The 22,323-nt window shown below is 45.0% G+C and overlaps 1 protein-coding gene across 1 annotated transcript in view; it reads left to right on the top strand.

The window, feature by feature from the left end:
* HEATR3 (HEAT repeat containing 3) overlaps positions 1–22,323 on the top strand; it is a 302,330-nt gene that overhangs the window by 240,575 nt on the left and 39,432 nt on the right. Inside the window, exons 11-13 of the mRNA XM_085637313.1 lie at positions 1,928–2,064; positions 14,475–14,563; positions 18,950–19,093. Coding sequence (XP_085493439.1) covers positions 1,928–2,064; positions 14,475–14,563; positions 18,950–19,093 — 370 coding nt within the window. The remainder of the gene's footprint in view (positions 1–1,927; positions 2,065–14,474; positions 14,564–18,949; positions 19,094–22,323) is intronic.

A 22,323-nucleotide genomic window follows, 5' to 3' on the forward strand; every position in this document is an offset into this window, starting at 1 on the left:
GTGGGGATTCACTTAAAAATCTTCTGAAGCAGGCAGAGCATGTGGAAGCAGGAGGATGAGACAGCGTTGATTTGGGGGTTCATTGAGGGGGAGGAGTCTAGGATGATGTAGAGGTTTTGTTGGGGAACGGGGGTTCTGAGTGCTGCAAACCACCAGGAGTCGTCCCAGGCAGGATGGAGCAGGATGAGGACTTCGGTGTTTTCTGAATTGAGCCAGACCCTTTTCCTTCCAGTCTCCCTTGATGCTCGCCACTTCCTAAGCCTATGTCACCAATGAACTCTTGGGCTTTTCTTATAATGTTGGGTACCATGCGTTATTTTTTTCATTGTGTTTGAAGGTAGAGTGCTCTTGACCATAGTTCCTCAACTCTCCCCAGTGGGACTCTATATATTTAGATTTGGTATTCTGAGATTAACTGAGGAACAGCAGATGGTATTTCTTGCTCCTTAGTTCTCGGAATTCTTTAGGTCAGTAATTCTTTAAAACTGGATCGCTAATAGTAGAAAGGCAGCATATTTACTGATTTAAAAAAATATATATTTTTATTGATGTATATTAAAGCAAAATTCACTAGATTTGCCTTTCATTATTGTGGCGCGAGCAGCCTTAAAGAATGCATAAATTAAGAAGGACGATGTACAGCATTTTAACTTCAAGTGGAAATCTGGAGTTTACAATTAGAACCTGGACTTAATGTTATGTTAGACTTCTTAGATATGTGCCGACAGTGAAGTGAGCACTCTCTGTGCTTATTCATACCAGGTGTGGGCGGAGGCTTTCCTGACCCAGAGATGGTATTGCTTGGATTTTAAGACCATGCATAATCCAAGGTTTGCTGCGCAAGGTAATGGCATACAGATCTGGGCCAATGAATGTATATGGTGTCTTTCAAAATAGTTTGTATGTAAAAAAAACATAAGTGTACAAAAAGTTATCTAATAATTTTTCTTTTTAATATTAAGTCAAATACTTAATCCCTGTAGTAATCTCAAAAAAGTAGCCGTAGAAATGTCACAACTTTTTTTCTTCCAGTTTCTTTTATCATTCAGTGAATGTTGTTAATACATAATATGCATTTTAATTTGGAAGACTACCACTTGCCTCTCCAACATTCAAATTGGATAATGTATGTTTTCTCTAAGCGGATGTCCCCCTGTACTCTCCTCTTAGTCCCACCCCTAGCTGACACTGTCCCTCTCACATTGTTACACTTGCAGTTACTCGTTTCTTTCTTTCATTATAAGCATTTTTGCTTTTTTCTCATCTAGTGTCATGTACCTTTTGCTTTATGTTTTCTTTATATGCTATGTCACTTATCTGCAATTCCCGTTTGCAGTCATTTTGAATGGCTATTTTTCTTTAAATGCACTTTTATTTTAGTCTTATTTGTGGTCAAGCCCATTTAAGAACTTCCAGCCTTATAGCTTTCACCATTTTGTACAATCAATTGTTTTTGTTGCCACTATGATGTGTGTGTGTGTGTGTGTGTGTGTGTGTGTGTGTGTGTGTGTGTGTGTGTGTGTGTGTGTGTGTGTGTGTATATATAGCATTGTTAACCTCAGTGGTGTAGGAGGGCAGACTATTACAAGCATGTGCATGAGTTCGCGTTTATACCTGACCAGGAACTAACATCCGCTTCCAGGGTAAGGGCTGATTTTAAAACCCACTTGGACTCTACCAGCTGCATTTTGGTAACTTCCTTTTTTGAAGTTGTCGTGGTCCAGTTTATTGATTATCAAAGCAGCGGTCATTTGTTGTGTTTTTTATTTTTTTTCTATTCCAAATGTCTTGTTCTGTATAATCATTAAGCTTTTTATAAGTGTAAAAATCCAATAAACTATTGAAAACATTTTGGCATTTATACATTCAAAGTAAATGTATTGCTAGACATTTGTGCATTAATAAACGTTCTTTTTTTTTTTCACAGAATGAATACTTTGCAATATAGAGCCCTAACCTGTCTCCATAGTATTCTGTCTGTACTTGATGTTGAAAGTCTTGGTGGGACATCTGCACTTCAACATCTCGCACAACTTCTCTCGGAGATTCTGTTTTCTCAAACAGGCAAGTATAGAGTACAGATATCACTTTTACACACAACACATAAAATGGCTGAACACATATTGGAACATAAGCTTAAGTGGAAACCGAAAGGCGAAGGAGCACCACAGGATGCTTATGGAGAGACATAGTAGCCCCACAAGACTGAAGACAGTTTTCGAGACCTCGTTTCTCTTTGTGGATGTGAAGACCATTTGAGAGATGCCCTGGGAAAGAGGCTCTAGGATGCTATTCAGCCCGACAATACTGGAACAACTAACTAGGAGCTGGTAGCCCATGGATTTTCTCTGAGTGTCCATATAAAAGTAGCTTTAGTGAGCAGAGGGAACTATCTGATTGCTTAGACTTCAAACATACCACACCTTGTGCTAATAACTATGAATTTCCCCTCACCTTGACAATCTGGTAGCCTAATCAATAAGAAATCATAGTTGCCCTATCCATTAATATGTAGATGTGGCTGTATGTAATAAGCATAAATATCCCCTTGCATTAATGTCCCCAAGCAGCAATGACCAAATGGGCCTCACACAATATGGGTTGATCCAGTGAGGGATCTCAGTAATCCCAATAATTAATAACAATAAATGTCCCTATGTAGTAGGGGGCTTAAAGGTACCTTTACATCAATGTCCCCAGTCAGGGACCGCCATTACTGACCTGTCATAGTGATTACCAGTCGACTCAATCATTAAGGCCCAGACTGTCAGTATTCTCCTGCATTCATGTGCCCAGACATTATTGACCATTAATGATCTCTTGCAATGGTAGAAGTGAGTAAGGGAGATCGCTTTCACTATACATTAATTAATAAGAATCAGTGTCCTAACCCAATAAAGAGATCTGTAATGCCCCATTCATTATTACTGGCATTATCATTACTGGCTCCAGCCAGACATCCGTGATCCAGTGGAAAAAAAAGACAATTGCTCTATTGGAGTCATCTGAAATGTATAGTATCCTCACCTCCCACTTTTGCTTGTCCAAAGCTTCAGGAAGTAGCAGATTAGCTAGACATACTCGAGAAGAGATTTCTTATATTGAAATCTTCAAGTAGCTTTTTAAAGATATCCTACAGCTTTCTCTGGCAGGCACAATGTGGCATTTCTGAGGAAATAATGCTAAATCAAATGTATTGTTTTCTTGATTTGTTTTTGAGTAGGTCAAATAAATCTATGCATGCCCGCAAGTGAGCAAGGTATCCAGAAGGTACTCTACATTTGTTCCTGGACTATAAGCTGTTCATAGGTGTATATTGAAAATATGCTTTTTAATTGATACTTCGGCCCTTGCATCTGGATAGAAACTATGAAGGATGAATTATTAATTATAAATTGTCAGACTGGATCTGCAAAATTGCGATCTTGAAGTGGTAGCAAAGTGCACCAGACTAACTCCAAGCACAGAACTGTCAAGCCATCAATGGTTTATAGGACACAGCTTGTCTCAGTCTTTTCTTTTTTTCTACATGTCAGTGAATTTCCATTGATTGCTGCTGGAAAAGGTTAAAACCATGGGCAAGGCCAATACTGGTTCTAGCATGTCATATGTCCCAGGTCAAATGTGGTGATTAGATGGCAACTTCTTTGGAAATGACTTTTGAACCTACGTTCTTCTGGGATCTCTGCTCTACCCTATCCTGCCTACCGAGGTACAAGGTGTCATACCTATACAGACAATAATCATCCCTGTCTGCAGTAATATTGTACGATATCCTAGGAAGATGAATTATGTCATTAAATTAGTTCAACAGTGAATAACACTAAAGTGATTAGTCCTAGGCATGAAAACCGAATATATTGAACAGTGGTGATAATATTGAAGACATTTTGTCCAGTGCTATGTATCTATGTGTTGTTCAATTCACCCAACTAGCTACTCCCTGGTATGACTGTCGTAACAAAGCAAAATACATCTGTTATTGGAAAAACACCTCTTGAGGAAGGGAGATGTTGGGGCCTAATCCTGGGTGAATCTAAATAGTAATTTATATCTAGGTCTAAAATACTTCAGAAATAAGCAAACCTTTAAAGGGTGATATTCTAAATTGACTATAAAGAAGGAATTTGTTGGACCAAGACAGTAACTTGATTCAAACTGACACACAGAGGATATTATGAGTAAACATTGCGCCAGATACCTAAATGTTTAATTTACTCATTAAAATGGGACCATTTAAAGAGCCATTCATCACATAATTTACCGGCTTATATTTAAACCTTGAAAAAGACTAAGGTGCCGATTACGATCCGGTAAAAAATTTCCCCGTGCGACTCGTATCCGGTCTTTTTACCGTACGAATCGTACAAGTGCCGTACGAACTGGCAATCACGATTCGCATGGGAAAAAGACCATACGAATCGCATTGGGAATATTTCCCCACACGTCCTCGGGTCGGAAAAAGTGTCCGACACGTCCTCGTACGATTTACCGTACAAACGTGAAAAGCGAAGTCCGACCGGGGAATCACGATCCGTCCCGGGCGTCCGAATGTACAACCGTATGGTTAAAAGACCGTCCGCACCGAACTCCTATAACAACCATGGAGACGTCCAAACAGGTGCCCGGTACGTGCCGTACCCCCCCCCCCCCAGCCCCCGCATGTACTCGCCGTACCCCCCCCCCAGCCCCCGTACGTACGCGCCGACCCCCCCCAGCCCCCGTATGTACGCACCGACCCCCCCCCAGCCCCCGTATGTACGCGCCGACCCCCCCCAGCCCCCGTATGTACGCGCCGACCCCCCCCCCCGTGTATGTACACCCGTGTACGTTCGAGTCGAACCCCCCGTGTACGTTCGAGTCGAACCCCCCGTGTACGTTCGAGTCGAACCCCCCTGTATGTACACCCGTGTACGTTCGAGTCGAACCCCCCTGTATGTACGCGCTGGGGGTACGCACCGTACATACACGGGTGTGGGTACGACTCGAACGTACACGGGTGTACATACAGGGGGGTTCGACTCGAACGTACACAGGTGTACATACAGGGGGGTTCGACTCGAACGTACACGGGGGGGTTCGACTCGAACATACACGGGGGGGGTTCGACTCGAACGTACACGGGGGGGGGTTCGACTCGAACGTACACGGGGGGGTTCGACTCGAACGTACACGGGGGGGTTTGACTCGAACGTACACGGGGGGGTTTGACTCGAACGTACACGGGGGGGTTTGACTCGAACGTACACGGGGGGTTTGACTTGAACGTACACGGGTGTACATACACGGGGGGGTCGGCGCGTACGTACGGGGGCTGGGGGGGGGGTACGGTGCGTACCGGGCCACCTACTCTGGTCGATTCGCGCCGTACTTCGCTTTTCCGGCACTTTTTGGGTGCCGTGAAAATATTGCCGTCCGGACTGCTGTCGGTTCGAATCGTAATTCCTGGGTCGTGAAACGCTGCCTGAAAGCGTCCCGACGTCACGTCGCAGCATTCCCGGATCACATTCGTATGTATGTTTTCGTCGGTCGGTGTTTTTTACGATTCGTACGGAAATGGTGTTTCCGTGCGAATCGTAATTCCATGTTTGTAAAGTTTTACGACCGGGTACGAGTCGGACGGGGAAAACGCTCCGACCGACGGTTCGTACCCGGTTTTTACCGGATCGTGATCGGCACCTAAATGTTCAGCAAAAGTGTTCTCTGACTGGTTGTCAATAAACAAGATGGGATCTAATTGATTGTGATGAAAAAGTCTGAAATCAAGACTCAAATTTAAGAATGAAACCAGAATAAAAAAGGATTTGTGTGTTTTGGTAGCTGAAGTGCTTCCTAAATCTAGGTGTGTTTTTGTTTTGCTTTGTAAAGTAAAGGTAGAGTTACCTATAGTGGGTTCTAGTTATGGTTTATCTCAATATAAATCATTTCCAAATTTCCCTAAATTACGAGGATAGGTGATACAAGTATGACCCTCTCTATTCAGCTCTATACCACTGGTTGTATTTGAACATTCAGCTCACCACCACTTTTAAAGTGTGTAAGGACTACCTTGTACTACATCTATCATCATACACTTGGGAGCTCTGGTGTGGGTTTATCCATTGTTCAATCCCATCCTTCCTATAGATTTTCAGACAAACCATGGTGCATTGTAAGGGTGCATCTCCGCTTGTTATGGATATTAGTTTACATTGAAGGCTGGTGGTTCAAAAAGACATCTTGCGCCCTGGTTGCTGGTCTTCACAGGAATTGCTCTGCATTATAAGATGATTTTCTCCATCACTATACCTGTTTCTTTTGTGGTACCATGCCAGAGGCTCCAGTTTATTGGAGTAGCACTTTACATTACTCAGTGGAAGGATATAACTGTGCTCTAGAGGTTGTTGGCTGTTCAGCACTCTGTGTGTCTTCAACTTCTTGAAGTCTGACATCAAGCCCAGTGCTTTTTCCAGCAGTGTGATATGGTTTCATTAGCCAAGGCCATGGCAGAGGTGAAGTCCTTGCGGGCGATGTTGAGGTTTTCCTGTTGCAAAAATGGAGGTGGCAGGAGATGCTTATGCCAAGTATTCTGGGACTTGTGAGAACTTTGAGTGGTGAAGCTCAGAGAACAACCTTTTCTCTGGAGCCATCTTCTGCCAGGTTTGGTCACAGACGTCTCTCTTAAGTTAGGTAAACCATTGGGAGTTGTCTTGTGTTACATACATCTACGGAAAGTCACCACCACATCATTGTCCTCTAAATTTGGCTGATCTGCTTGACCCAGACAGTATACCTAGCTTGGCCACACACCCCCTCCCCACACACACACACAGCCCGCATTTCCATCTTGACCAACCAGTGCTGGTGCTAGTCCTAACTGCCACATCACAACCATGCACTACATCAACAAGATGATAGGTGTAGGCTCATTCTGACTGTGCAGCAAAAGCCTAACTGTGTGTGAATGCTCAATGTTTGTTTAGTGTGGCTCACCTAGCTTGACAACGTCATCTGAGGACTTGATGCTCCACCAGTTATTTTCCTTTGTGGCTTTTCCTTCGCTGTTGCAGATAATAATATTAGCACTTTGCATATAATAAAGTGCGGACAGTTTAACATGTGCTTTTCCATTTAGTGGACCACTGGGGGTGATACTATTGGACTAGAACATTTAGACTTGATTGTGCGTTACCTCCCAATCTACATTCTTCTTCTGGCTCTGGCAAAGTTGAGGTCATTGAGAGGACATTATAGTGATAGGACCAGGCTTGAAAAAATGGGGGTTATGGGTCCTCTGCTGCTCTGCTCCAATTTCATGTTCTTTGAGGCAGTACCTTTGGTGCTAAAAGGAGGGTGTAGGTATTGCCTTCCAAATTAAGCAAGCTAGCCTTACATGCATAGTAACTTGGAGGCAAACCACAGCACAGTGGTCCATGCAAGTCTATATGGCAGATGTAATCCTGATCGCTAGTTCTTAGGTCTCGCCTGGCGTAAGACTGCGCAGACATGCGCAGTCTCGCTGGCGAGATTTAATGAATTAGAGGAGATTTCTGTAGTGGGCTTTAAGCCCCCCCTCTTTTCCATTGGCTGGCGTCACCGTTTATGCTAAACGGTGGCCAGCCATTGGAAAAGAGTATCTAGTGACGTACACTTTTCTCTTTTAGAGCCGTCCCAGTTGGACTGGCTGCCCCGACTTACTGCTGGCGTAAAAGTTTTTTTTAATCTTTATGGTGCCAAACACATGGCCCCATAAAGATAAGAAACCAGTCATGCATGCCAGTCCAACTGGGACAACTCTAAAAGAGTTGTTGAAGTCCCTGGAAAATGCTCCGACGTTCCTAGGCTGTACGCGTGACGGACGGGAAGCCCTGTCGTTAATAGAGGTTCTCCCCTGGGAACAAGTCGTTATGACTGACAGAAACCAGCAAGGTCAGCGATGTTTAAGCCATGGATAGTGCAGCCTACCAGCTGCTTCCATGAAATTTGACGAGGCATTGGTGGCTGGAAGTACGGGACGTCTTGAAAACTAGACCGCAGGGTTCCACCAGTAGCCATGTTGGAAATCCGTCGTATCAAAAACACGTCAACACCATATTACAGAAATGTCACTTCTTCAAGTTTGTTCACCTACTCCCAACATGGCTGACGAGTGTTTGCGTACTCATTTAGTGGTCTAGTGTTTATCGCCGTTTTGTACTGTGGGATCTTGGGATGCACTAGGTAAGAGTTCGGCGAGAGAGGAAGGAGTAGGACTCGGAGTACCGGCGTAGGGTCTACTGTGCTGGGTCGAATCATACGGCTGCACACATTGTTTACAAACACGATCGAGCAGAAGGGGTTGGAGTCTGGATACCGGCGACGGGATGAGACTGACTGAAAGTTGCTGTGAGGAGGGTGCAGGAGGGGCACCGGGCTGGTGGCGCCCCTATAAGGAACAGGATCCCTCACCAGTCATGGAGCTGGCGCACTGGGCGCTGCTTGTCCGCTGCCTACCGCAGCTCTCGGCCGCGTTGCCAGAGCCCCATCGCTTACTGGCGGCCCTGGAGAATCGTGGGGCCTTGAGCGGGCGAGAGCGGCGGGTGCTGGAGACGGCAAGTGGGGGCCTCTTCCTGGAACGGTTGCTGCATACTCTCAGTCTGAAGGAGCGGGACACCTACCCCGAGCTTCGGGCCTTGCTTGAGAACACCGAGCCCGGGGCCCTGAGAGTGCTGCAGCAGGAGGGGTAACAGGAGGAAGGGGAAAGAGGTGAGTGAAATGTTTGGGTGACACTTGAAATGGTGACACCAGGGGGAAGTTAAGGTGATGGGTATCAAGAAGTGGAGGTGTTATGCTGGGTGATTGAGGAGGTAGCTATGGGGATAAAGATGTTGAGTTACGGTGCAGTAGGGCAATTAGGATGATTGATAGCGGGATAAGGCAATGGGGATACTGGAGTAAGCTTTAGGGCCCGTGTGAGTACCATCGAGAGACGAGGTTCTCGACATAGGGCTTTGGGCTTGTTTGAGGTCTGCACTTGCATTTTTTTCATTTGACTTTCACCCAGAGCAAAAGAGAGAAAACAAAACACAGAATGGTATAGGGTGAGAAATCGGGTAGTGCATTTTCAGTCTGGTAGGGTATAACATGGCATATTGCATCTCCAGGTCTTGCAGGGTTTTTGGTAGGATTAAACTTCCTGTGCACGTCCTGCACTGTAAGAGAAGAAAGGATAGCTTCAAAGGTTATGTTTCTTGCTATACAGAGAATTGTCTATCTCTGTAGTTAAGCAGCTTTACAATGACTGGACAAGGCGGGGCTCTTGAGACTAGTCTAAGGGCCAGTGAACAGTGTGCGCTTTCATGACCAACACAGCCTAAAATAGGTGATGTCCGAAGATCTTAATCAACCTGTTTTCCATATAATCTTCAATAAGCTGCATGTTGGTTGATTGTAGGATTTTCATGACGTGTAGGTTGTTTCTGTAGCAATGGGCCTCCAAATCCTCATTTTTGGCTTTTATTTCCCTAGTTCAGTTTGCAGTTCTTTTGGGTACTTGCTCTGGGCCACTGCCTTATATTCTCAGCCATGTCTGATCTAGAGTGCAGTCTGTCCAGTTATTTCTTTATATCATAAAGCCTATGAGTCTATCTTAATGTCTATTGTTGCCAACCCCACCTTCATATCAATCAGAAGCGTGCAAACATCCGTTTCCGCTCCCAGTTCTTGAGTCTGGGTCGTTCCAAGGAAGCCATCTTTTCTGCATTGCATTCTTGTGACCTAGTAGTTTTCTTGGCACACACAGAAGTTTGTTTCGGCTCTACCATCCGGTTTTCTCATTATGCAGAGTGATCTAATTAGTGGGGGGTGGGGGGGTGCTCCTTCACTCACAAAGGGCAATTTTCAGGGAATTGCGTGAGGCCCGACTGGGAGGGGTGGGCAGTACAGACCATTTTGTGCCTCGCTACCACTATCCGGGCAGTGACGCAAAAGGAGACTGGAGTACAATATCTTGCCAGCAGCGCACACTACTTAATAGAAGAGTACCTTTGTTTTAGAAGTTAGTAGAGCCCGCGAAAGTGTATAAAATAAGTTACTTACTATGAATGTGTTAATAATGCCTTGATATGTAACATCTCTATTTTATTGTTACCTGAAGTCTGGAATGAGATCAAATCGCGTGTTCTTTAATTGCACTTGGAAGTATATATACACATAGTAGGAGGCTTTAAACTTTTATTCTCCCCACCATACTCTCATTGGAAACGTAAGACTATTTTAGTAGATCAATCGGGTATATCTGATCCAGAATGGGTGTTCTATGTTTGATAACTAGAGTACCTTTAATTATTGCTTTTCTAAAGGATTCTTTGACTTGCTGATTCCGCACCCTATGCATCCTCACAAGTGCCCGATTTGGCCTGGAAAAGCTTCAATCGCTCTCTGCGCTGGCAAGTAGCGCCATTGGCATCCATCACAATTCCATCTAGCCCCAGAAATGGTAACAGAGCTGCATATGGGTGCCACCCACATGATCTGGAACTACTCAGTCGATTACGTTTTATTTCAAACAATTTTTTACCCAAATCGGAATTTGGGTAGACGGCTGTGCCAGCACCCCATAACACTGCAAGGTTTGAACCGCATTTAGGTCCACCCAACTCAGACGTGCGTCAATTACAACCTTATGCATGCTAAGGTGATCTGGGATCTTGAAGACAATTTTTATAAGTCACAACACAAAAAGAAAGGGCATTCCTGCTCCAACTTATGTTCTTCAGGCAGTACAAAATCAAAGTCGAAGTCAAAGAACAAGGCTTCCAAGAAGAAGCACAACCAACAGCATAAACAAGACGCCTCCACTTCTAGATGTTCTGATTAGTAGGATAGGTTGCATAGAAGGCGTCCATCAGATCAGACTCTCTCTTCATCGTCGTCCTGAGAAAATCCATTCCCATCCTTCATAAGGTGCACGCCGAGATTGCAGGCACATCTTTTGAGTTGCAGCCGGTTGTGATGCTCAAAGAGGCCATGCTGCAAATTTTCAGTACTATTCTGCCTCCCTTTGTCATGCCCTGTGGTCCCACGAGCCTTTGGGGCCCCCGGGTGAAGGTCTGGTAGTTTCCTCCTTGACTCTGACTGAATGAAATCCGTCAGCAAGGCGCTAGGTTGCATCTCTGCTCTTTTGCTAAAGGTCTCTCTGGTTGTCCTCTAGCTATTGCTGCCATTAGCTCTGGCACCAAATTCACCAGTGCTGGCTGTGGACTCCGACTCATCTTCTTCTAGATTCCTCTCAATAACAAGAACGCAGCCCTGTTTTATTTGAACCCTGGTGGCCCATGTACCTGTTAATTCACCACCATGGTAAGAGGTGTTTTGAATCACTGGAAGTCTCTTCTTGCATGTAAAGGGTACATAATGCACTCAACAGAGCCGCATCACAGACATGGGGATAAGATGCAGCTGAATCTCCAAAAACAAACGTACTGCATATTATCCTCACGCAGTGTCAAAGCAGAAATGCATAGCTATTATATAATGCACTATGGTCCGTTTACTTGAGTGACAACTTGAAACTGAAGTAAAGATGGGAGCTGAACATAGTACAGGAAATTGCAGACTAAGAGGTAGAAGAGGTTAAAATATACAAAGACAGTGTCTAGAAAGCTCATCTCAGAACTCACTGAAAAACCTACCAACCTTATTCCCCTCACACATTTTCTTTGGCTACTGCCATATCTGGAAGCACGGAAGAGAAGACTTGTGGAGACAAGGACCACTACGATTTCCACTGTCAAAAGCTGAATGAGAAAAGCCAGGCCATTCAGGGTTGATCTATGTGATCTACCGCTGGACAAATGACTAAGGGAGGCCTGCATGGCTTTGTCCAAGTAGCCATTAAAGTGTCAGTTGGGGTCTCATTAAAAGGGCACCAATGGTTCCGATGTCATAGGCCCAGATTGTAAAATGTCATGCAATAAATTTGCCTTCACATCAAAGGATGGAAGTTTCAAATGAAAAACATTATCTCCTCTGTGGTCAGCCACTGAAATGGAGGCACTTTCCTATGGGGGAGACCTGGTGCTGATTCCATTTGTCTGGAAATTGTCCAACTTTCTAGCATTTGTAGGTCCAATGAAAATCCAGCATCCGTGTTTTGAAGAAGCAGCAATTTGTCCACCTTCTCATAGTTATTATCATCATGTGGTATAGTCTGAAGCTCCTGAAATGCATCAGAATCTGAGCCGAACTGGGCCTCCAGTATTTTTACTGAGGGGATCATCTAAAGGCGAAAGCTGTGTTTTGGTTATTTCATAGCAAACATAGGTCTTGTGCAGGTACAGACCCAGCACTGGTGCTTCTAGAGTCAGGCCTGGCACATATACGGTCAGAAGCAGTACTGACTGTAGGGCGGTGCTAGCAATCCACGTAGTAAATGTAGTACAGATTTACAGCTAATACAGAAAAGAACTCCTTGACCTCTGAGGGCATTTCAAATTTGAAGACATTCAACCCTGCACATCTTCTAAAAGTGTGACAACTGCCCCATGACTTAAAATTTTAAATCTGCCCTTTTATAACTTCTATTCCATTCAAGTAATTAGTACAAACCTTTGAAGGACCAATCTAAAGCAAATTAATGTTTTTTGAAAGGTAGGTTGTGGAAAGATATTAGCAAAACAAAAATAATTATGTTTGTATGTACTGTGTGAGGCAAACATGCGCTCGCTGTTTGGTCAAAAGGAAAAGGATAGCTTTGAGAATTAATCTTGGTGGCCCAAATCGATGAAAAGAAGTATCCACGCAAGTGTGATTGTTACTCCTGCAATAAAATGACCACTTGCTCATCTGGAAACCACTCGGCAATGAACAGGAGATTGGGCAGGAATGAAGGGGCATACCCCCATTCAACGATCTGGAGGGCTCATTTGTAGGATGGGGTCCTTTGCCACCCTTGGAGAAAGTGTTGGATCCAGCCACCCAAAGCGGCTTGGAAGCTGAAGAGTTGGGGGGACAGGGATGATCAATGTCCCTTCTGACCTACGAGATGTCTGTCTGACCCTGAAAGGATTGGGTGCCTGCTGCGATTGCCGGAGGACCTGGCGCTGCATCTAAACCAGGCCTCTAGAGTATTCTCGGAAGGTTAAAAAATTGCAAGGAAATTTGTCTGGAAGGTGGGAAAGGCCCAAGGAATGTGCTGTTGCTCAGATCTCCTTAAAACATTCCAGGGCTGAATGTGCCTTCTCGCCAAACAGAAGAGACTAGTCAAACACAATATCCATAAGGAAGACCTGGACATCCACACTAGAGCATGTAGATCTTATCCAATCATGTCAGTGGAATTTGGGGGTGTTTTCTTCCAGTATTTGGCAAAGTACAGCTTCTTCAAATTCACAGATCCCATTCAGAGACGTGGGCATATTTCTCGCTGGACTTGTAGTTGTCTCCCTAGCCCAAACATCAAATGCACACCTCATGCATATTTGTCACAGACATTTGATTGTGACAGTCCCAGCATGGCTTAAATAATCTAGTTTTTGGAGGGGGCATAGTTCCCTTGCACACTGATGTACATTTGTTTGGAGGAAAAATCTCATGAAGCTAACTAGGTAATAAGATGGAGTAGAGCTCTGGATATGCACTCAAAGGCTCAATAAGAAAGGAACTTGTTAGACCCGTCATCCTTCGTTAAGTTGAATGCTACTGATGGGCCTGCAGCACTGATTGTGCCTCCCACACAAGTAAGCCTTCAAACTTGTCAGGCCTGCTATTGCAGGGCCTGAGTGTGCAGCTAACTGACACTTCAACTTGGCATTTAAAACTACTTGCCAAGTCTTAAATACCACTTTTACTACTCATAAGTCACCTCTAGGGTAAGCCCTAGGTAGCCCTAAGGGCAGGGTAGTATGTAAGTAAAAGGTAGGACATGTACTTTTATGTTTTACATGTCCTTTTAGGTATTACTAAGCCAAAAAAGACAAGATGATGCCCCAGCAAATTTCAAAATGGATTTTGATCTGCATGTATCCGTACTATGAGATCATAAAGAATATGCTGCAGAAGGCATCTGGAATACCCGCCTACTCTGACCAGAGATCTAGTCGCCTCAGATAGCTGCCATGGAGCTTACCTGGCTTCTGTTCATTCCTTTACGGTTTGTGGGGGAAAACAACAACGTGGAACTGAAGTTGTGATTGTTGGATGTTTTTTGGAGGCTATCATCCTAATTCGTGACACTTTGGCATCTCCGCTACCAGAGTCAAAGGCAATCTGCCTCCCATTGCTGGAATAAAACCTTATGCCTTAGGATGTTTCAGTGGATTGTAGCTGTGGAATGTTGGAGTATTCATTGGAAAAACTGTTATTAAAGGTAAGTCTTTTATTCACCCTTTCTTTACCCATGTACTTGTACATATTGGTGCACCGAATCTAAAAAATGTACATACATTTGCATGTCAAGCAGGTAATATCGTATTATACTTTTTAATGCTATTCATTAAACTTTTTTTATTGTGTAGATACACCAAAGACTGAAGAATTCATGGAAGCCATAACCTGTGCTGTCAGGACTCTGTTACAAATAATGGCCTCGCAAAACATATCACAGGTTGGATTTTCCAGGACCTTGAACTTCACTATTATTTTTAAACATTCCATTATCACTTTCAACACAGCATAATAGTGTATACAACTATTTGATATGTTTACACTTTGGAGAATTATTAGAGGAGCAGAAAAATGTGGGCTAGTAAAAGAATGGACACTTCTCTGCCAGTTTTATAGCCTTCTACTTAAGGATGGTTACGTTGGGGCGGATTTTAACTTAGTTTTAGCATTTGCGACAGAGAGAGCCTCTGGCATTTCAATGCCCTCAGAGGTAGTTAGGATTAGCTAACATACCTAACAAAAGGTGACCACCGCGCCACATGCTTGACGTGAATGTCTTAATAGATGTAGTGAACTTTTCCATCATTAGCATGCCACAGATCTTTGGAGTGCAAGTCAGTTGCTGTAGTTCTAGAACACAGTGGGATACTGGGAGTAACATGTATGTCATGCTGTCTATGTATGAACTCGGCAGTGCTAGCAGCAAGTGAAAAAGTAGTGTGACATTTACAATATCCTTCATCTAGGTTAACAGCTGCCTCCAAAAGATTTATGATGTCTTGCACTGTCATAATATATGCATTAAGTCTTCCTCTTAAAGTATTTTCTCCTTCAGGATTAATGACTCACAGGGCAGTACAGGTCATGTACCACCTGTACATTACATAGCATACATTCTTTCTAGAATATAGGCATGACTATGTAGATCAAGCACTGTCTTGCAAAAGTCCTGTTACTATGTAAGCAGATTAGGCAATTTGTTCTGGATTTCTGGAATCTGTGGCTTTGCATGAGCTTGGGATTGCATTTTGGGTATGTGGGCGGTATCACTGGCTTTATGTATATTAGTGATTGCCTTCTGGTGGCTCAGATCATGTTTAAAAGCTCTGGGTACCGGTCATCTAATCTTAAGGTTTGGCAGCCAATGTCTGAACTTCATTGAAACTATTATTTCCATCAGCACAAAGCATCCTAGTTTTTAGGTCTCGCCTGAGCCAGCGCATGCGCTGCTCTGCGAGACATTTAGTAAGTGGGGTTTCAAAGTGCTACCACACGCTTTTGCTGGCTTAAAGCATGTGGTTACACGCGCTGGCACGCGCGCAGCCACCATCTGCCTTTCCGTCATGCCTCATTAAGCACATCGCTTGCGGCACCCTTACAGCGCGATCACTTTCACTTTTTCCTGCTGCCACGCGCGCGTGCATCACTCGCGTGCTGTCATGGCTCATTAGCGAGCGATTACTTTCAGTTTCGCGTCTTCTGTTTCAGCACTGCGTGCGCGCCTCGCTTCAATGCCCCTCCCCCACCACAGAGCGCGTCTCGCAGCTTGTCTTTAACTTTCAGCGCGCGCGCTTGTTCTTCTCACATCACCTCGATCTTTACCCCCATAAGGTTCACCGCTCCTCAGTCTTTTCGTCCCTCTCCCCATCTAGCCCTCCTCTGCGCCCGCCTCTCTTTTTCAGCCAAGAGTATGATTGGCTGTCTACGCTCAGTCACAGTGCAGGCTGTCAACAGCCTCTTCTCCCATCACTTTGTCTGCCTCATTCCGCTCCCTCCCGCAACCCTCTCACCTTTCCCCTTCTCAGAGTGCCCCTCCCTGATGCTGTAGCTCCTCCCTCTCCCTCCCCAGCCCAGTCCTTCTCTCTCTCCGCCCCCTCCTTCCCTTCACCCCACCGCCCTCCTTCCTCAGCTGAGGCTGAGAGAACGGCGAGTAAGGCTCTTTATACTCGGCTGCCGCCCGGGCTCCTTCCCTCCTACCTGGGCAGCTCTTGTCCTTTCGCTCCTGGAGTGGAGCCCTCGGGTCTTCATGCCTCCCCCTGGGCTTCGAGCAGGTGAGTGCCGCGGCAGCGCCCGCCCGCCCCTTCCCACAGACAGGACTTTGCCTTCGCTGCAGTGATTCCCCCTCCCTGCCCAGGGGCGCTGCCACTAGGCCGCACCCCTCTACCCAGGAGTGTGCAGCCGCCCCACCTAGGTGTGCTGCCTCCAGCCCCTGAACATCCACAAAAGCCCCTCCCGTACTCTGGCAAAGGGATGTATCCCCTCGGCAATAGTGACCCTCTTCTCCCATCCCTGGTGTGCATCCCCCGCTGCGATCCTTAGGCGCTACATACCTAGCCAGCAGCGTTAGTCCCACCGCCAACGTTAGCTGTGTTTGTGTGCTGCCCCCGAACATCAGGCGTCTGTCTCTCATGGTCAGTCCTGGTACCTGGATTAAGACCTGTCTCAATAAGTGGCCGCTTGGTCATGGAGCTTGTGCGCATTCCCTCCCTCTGACTGTTGATCTTTCTCTCCGTGACTCTCCGCCCCGGGGCAGTATCTGTCTTTGTGGCTCTCAGGGCAGAATTTGACTGCCTGAACAGTGCATTGCTTTGTGTCTCCTTGCATAGCTTGGCTCTGGGCCGTATCTGCCTTTGTCTATCCGTGGGGCAGGATTTGGCTGCCTTGTCCCTGCTGTCCTTGGGCAGTTTGTGTACCCCATGGGCAGTATTTGGCTGTCTGGGCTGTAACTGCGTTTGCCTGCGCAGTATTTTTCCTAGTGACTCCCTGGGGAGCATTTCATTTTCTGATTGCCTGTCTCTTCGAGACGCCTTTCCTCCTAGAGTGAGGGGGGCTGCTTCGCCCTTCACCTGAAATACTCCCCAGTTGTTTGGCATTTTCCTTTTGTTTCCTGTCTGCTGGTGGCATGGTTCTCTCTGCTGCCTCCTCCATGCCCCTGCTGTTTGAGCCTTCTTCTGCTCTTCCTTGTCTCCTGGTGGCTGTGGTCGCCTCTGTTGTGTGCTGTCTACCTCTTGATGGCCGAGGCTTCATTTGTGCTGGTTACCAGTGGCTGAGGGTGTCTTTGAGTCCCAATGAGGTTCCCTCTGCTTTGCCCTTGCTGACTGTGGTTTCTTCATCTACTCCTCTCCCCCTCCCCATTTTGCTGCTGAAGGTCCGTCTGCCGGCGCCCCTACCACCCATCCCCCGCTGAAACTGAGGTTCCCTGTTTTTGCGCCCCCGGGCTGAGGTTACTTCCGCTGTTCCGTGTTCGCTTTCTGCTGGTTGTGTTTGAGGCACTCTGCGCTTTTCTCATCGTTCCAGATCTCTCGTTGTCATTTGTTTTTGTTATACCCTGTCCTCTGCCAGGCACTGCCGTTCTCATTCCTCCCATTGGTGGTATTTGGATGACGTCTGATGCGACGTCCAATAATGTATTTATTGATTATTGTAGGCGTCCCCTGGTTTATACGTGCCACAACCTATCAGCAGTGCACTTTGTGACCGGTTGACTCGGCACTTGTCCGTAATAAGCTCCACGCAGCGACCCACACAGCAACGTAGGTAGTCATTCATTCAGCACCAGAGGTTGAGACTTGTTTACGTTTTCATGTTCATGTGGCATAGCCAGTAGGTCTCGCCTTTGAGACCTTATAAGTGTTTAGCCATGCAACAGTTGATGTTGTTGCACCAAGGATATTGTGCTGCATAACTAAATACTTATAAGGTCCCAAAAGCGAGACCTATGCCATTGCTTGTTCATGTTCTTGTTTAGAGTCCGAGGTCTGTTTCTTCTGAAGCCATGATCACTGTTTGCATGAAAGAAGTATAGGACCCTTTTCCAGTGTCTTTTTGCCCTTGAGCTCGATCTTGGTCACCCATTGCCTAGTCTAGTATAGTCTTGAATTGTGCAGCTACAGTATATCTGTACAAATGTGGTATCCGAGGACATTCAAACACCATGGTCTTCAAACGCTCCCTTTATGTAACCATGGTGTGTTGATTGGACTATGTAAATGTAGACTTTCGTGTCTGCGGTAGTTTTATTTATCAGCAGTAGTAATAGTGGTGGAGTTTGAGCTGTACGTAGATCAAGACGAGAAGTTCAATTATACACCTAATGCATTGTTCCTTGTCTCCAGGTCTACAGTTCACTCCAACTGTGCAAGTCTTTCAGGAAACGTTGAAGCAGTTGGAGATGTTCTCTTTGTAGCGAGATTTGTGGAAGCTCATTAGCTAAATGTCTGTGTACTTTATTTTGTGTGGTGTTTAATGCAATGTACGTACAGACATGTGAAGCGTTACACCTTTATGTAGTTAAACCGGTTTACAAAATATAAATCTCATTTCAAATAGTGTATTCACCCAAACACATTAATTAATATGCTTTTTACTGTTTCAATAGAGCTGATAATTCAGATCATTTTAGAATAAAATATTGCTGGATTGGAGTCTTGATTTGATGGTCTAGCAGGCCGTATTTACAGATTCCACCCAGTGCTGCATAGACATCATGACCTCTTAGAAAAGAAACATTCAACCAGATTCTTTTGTTTTTAAAATGTTCATCATTAAACTACACTGACAGGCTTGCAATGTTCATCTATTAAACATTTGTTATTCTTTTCAACAGTGTATGAGTCCTGAGCAGCTGATGAGCTTGCGTGAAGCTGGTATTCACTGCAATAACATAAGTGTTAAAGTCAATGTTGTTGGCATTGTGGGCATAACTGGTAGTGTTTTGGCAAAACAGACTGATACATCAGAAACACTAAAGGTAAATAATTATCCATAACAATTTAAGGCACTTATTGTGGTGATGCCTGGCATTTTCCTTAAGCTTTCATGGTCTTTCTTAATTGTGTATTTTGCTTCCTACTGTGAATTGTTGCTGAATGAGATTTGATATCCTTGACTTTTGTTTTCTGGTTAATTGGGTTGTTAATTTTAACAGCAATGATTTATTGCTTGCTCTCAGACCTTTGTTCTTTAGGTTTGACAGCAGTTTCCCTTAAGCATCATTATGATGTGACCCATTGTGTTGGTATAAAATGGCTGTGGTATGAATTACGCATTTACAGTATGTTTCATTGTGCCACCATATTAGAGTGTATATACTACGAAGGGAGCATTGGGCACTGATCCCACTTGATGCAGATTGGTGTTTATCTCTTGTGTGGAGTGAAACTAAGGGTGAAGTGAATGGGTGGATGAATACCTCCATGTGATTGATTCAATGTTGAAAATTGGAAGCATTGCTGTGAGTGTTGGGCTCCAATTAAAGGTAACTACAAGACAATTTCCCCATTGTGGAGGGACTAGCTGGCACGACAGCAACCCCAAAGTGCAGTGTAGGGGTTAGGGAGGGGCAGAGTTTGTGTGTTGCAGTTGCATGTGTGCGCAAGTGCTTGCTGTACCCCCTCATTTTACCTAGTAAAAAGCTGCTCATGCTAGCTCTGCTAACCTGAGGGTGCTTGTCCTCATTCATAGAACTGATCAGCTTAATGTCCCTTTGGGTGTATGGTGCACCCTCCCATTCCTGTACACTGGCTACTTCTTTCGCTTTTAATGCCTCACAAGTGTGTTGAAACGTACAAGTGCACTAAAGGACAGGACTAAAACTCTGTAGCTATGTCCCTTCCAATCCTCTGTTTCCTAAATGTTTCCCTTTTACAACTACAACTAGGTTTGCCATTTGGCTGCATTGTATAACCTTTCTCAGTGTGTTAGGGAAAGATGTTCCCACCGAAAATTACAGGATTCAAGCCGTGCCGCGAAAACCAGAAGCAAATATTAGTCTTGATCTACATGAGCTCGGGACATGAGTTTTAAGTCGTGTAATAAAAGTGCCAACATGCACCAAAAGGTAATTAAAGACCGAGAAGCAAAGCTTTAGGTCACCAAACACAAGAAAATGGGTTTTTACTCTTGCTATTTCCACATCCCAAAAAAGGATAGAGGCTGGCTCTGGGTGATCAGATGGTGGCCTTGGACCTGCGGGCACGTATTTTCATATGTCCATCCTACAGTCACACAGGCATATAACCTGTGCTTCTTCGTGGGCCAGCAATATTTTCAGTTTGCTGGCTCTCCTTTGACCTTACCAGTGCTCCTTGGGTGTTCATAAATGTGATGGCAGTGGTTGCTGCCCCATTTGCAGGTCAGAAGATCTTGTATCCCATATCTCGATGACTAGCTGCTGAAAGCGAGCTCGTTGCAGACAGTCATGGACCACCTCCTATGGGACAGATAGCCTTTCAGCAGTGAAAAACAAATTACATTGTAGTTAACCATCAGGACACGTCACGCACACCAGGACATGTCCTATCTTTCAAATACACTGCACCCTGCCCATAGGGGTACCTTGGGCCTACCTTAGGGGTTCCTTACATTCAATAAAAGGGAAGGTTAGGGCTTGGCAATTGGGTGCACTTGCCAAGTCGACACGGCAGTCACAACTGTGTGCCGATACTACAGTGACATGCCTGAGAACCCTTTGAAAAGCTGCTTGTGTGGGTGGCACAATCAGTGCTGCAGGCCCTCTAGCAGCATTTGATTTACAAGCCTTGGCACACACAGTGCGCATTACTAGGGGCTTGCCAGTAAATCAACATGCCAATCATGGAAAGACCAATCCATAACATAATTTACCTGGAGAGCATATGCACTTTAGCACTGCTAAAGTGCCCAGAGTCCTCAAACCAACAAAAACAGGAGGCTAAAAAGAAAAGTCTGGGGGTAAACCTGCTGAAAAAGCCAAGTCTAACACTGCTCAACCCACTACTGTCTGCTAAATTGAGATTCATCATTTAAGATACCACAGCAGGCCATTCTATCAAGATTTGTAACTAGGCAATCTTGTAATATCTTTCTATATTCAGATGATCAAGCCACCTTCTCCTTGAGCGCCATTATAACGTTTCTACTAACTCACAAAATTAGTGTTGAGAGGGAAAGTGCTCTGCATGGCACTGGAGAGCGTGCTCCCATGCCCCATGTTTCTCTGATTTATGCAGTAGTAGGGTTTTTTCTTACCTTTTAAATTGACAATCATGCAAGCATGCTGTGGGGCCTCCCTCTTACATGGAATGAGACCCTGAATCAGTGCTCTGAGATAAAGGTAGAATACCCATTAAAGTCTGAATACTGAAATCCCTGACAGGTCTTTGTAAGACTGGTGGAGCTCACTTTGCAGGGAAGGAACAGGTGTTTTTCCCTTTTCATTCTTGGGGCGAGGGTGTTCCTCTGTCTAAAATGTTTTGCAACTATCCCTTAGCTATAGTTCACTACCATCTGTGTGAATTATGAGTGAATGTTTTTTGTACATTGTGTATATAGTGGAGGGTGCATGTATAGCCTAGGTTCATGTCTGACAGTGGTGAAGGGAACCCATTGTGACTTCCCTATATGTATATGGTACCCTAAAATGGTGGAGGGCTCTGTACAAGACTACCAAGGTGTCTGCTGATCTGGGAGCATGCACCTTCCACACCTCCCTTTCCCTGGTGACCTGCTGTAGATGGTTGCAGGGACTTGCTGTCTATACTCGGTGAACATTTGTGCCTGAACTGGTTGGAACCACCTCATGAAGGGCTTCTGTAGTCCTTGGCCTTAACACGAGCTGATCATACGGTGGCTATTTTGTGTTTAATTGAAGAAGCCCCCTAAAATGTTGAACTATGAAAGCAAGTTGATTGGTCAGCTCTTAATTACTGGCTGGACTTGACCAGTACTTTCATCCAGTATCCTTCTAGACCAAGGAAGAGGCTGTAGGCCAATAGATTTGTGGAAATAAATGGCTCCAGGAACTGAATCTAAGTAACTGCAGTCATGTTTACTGGGTGCATTGTTTGTGTTCAGCAATCCTTTGGAAGCACTGCTCGACTGCATAACAGGGACAGTGTCCACCCTGCTGAACAGAGCAGTTTCTGGTCCATATTCTACAGGGAGCAACACACCTGGAATGATCCCTGCTGCCAAAGAAGCTCTGAGCTTTTGTGAGGTCTG

Source organism: Triturus cristatus, chromosome 12, assembly GCF_964204655.1.
Source record: "Triturus cristatus chromosome 12, aTriCri1.1, whole genome shotgun sequence".
Taxonomy (NCBI): domain Eukaryota; kingdom Metazoa; phylum Chordata; class Amphibia; order Caudata; family Salamandridae; genus Triturus; species Triturus cristatus.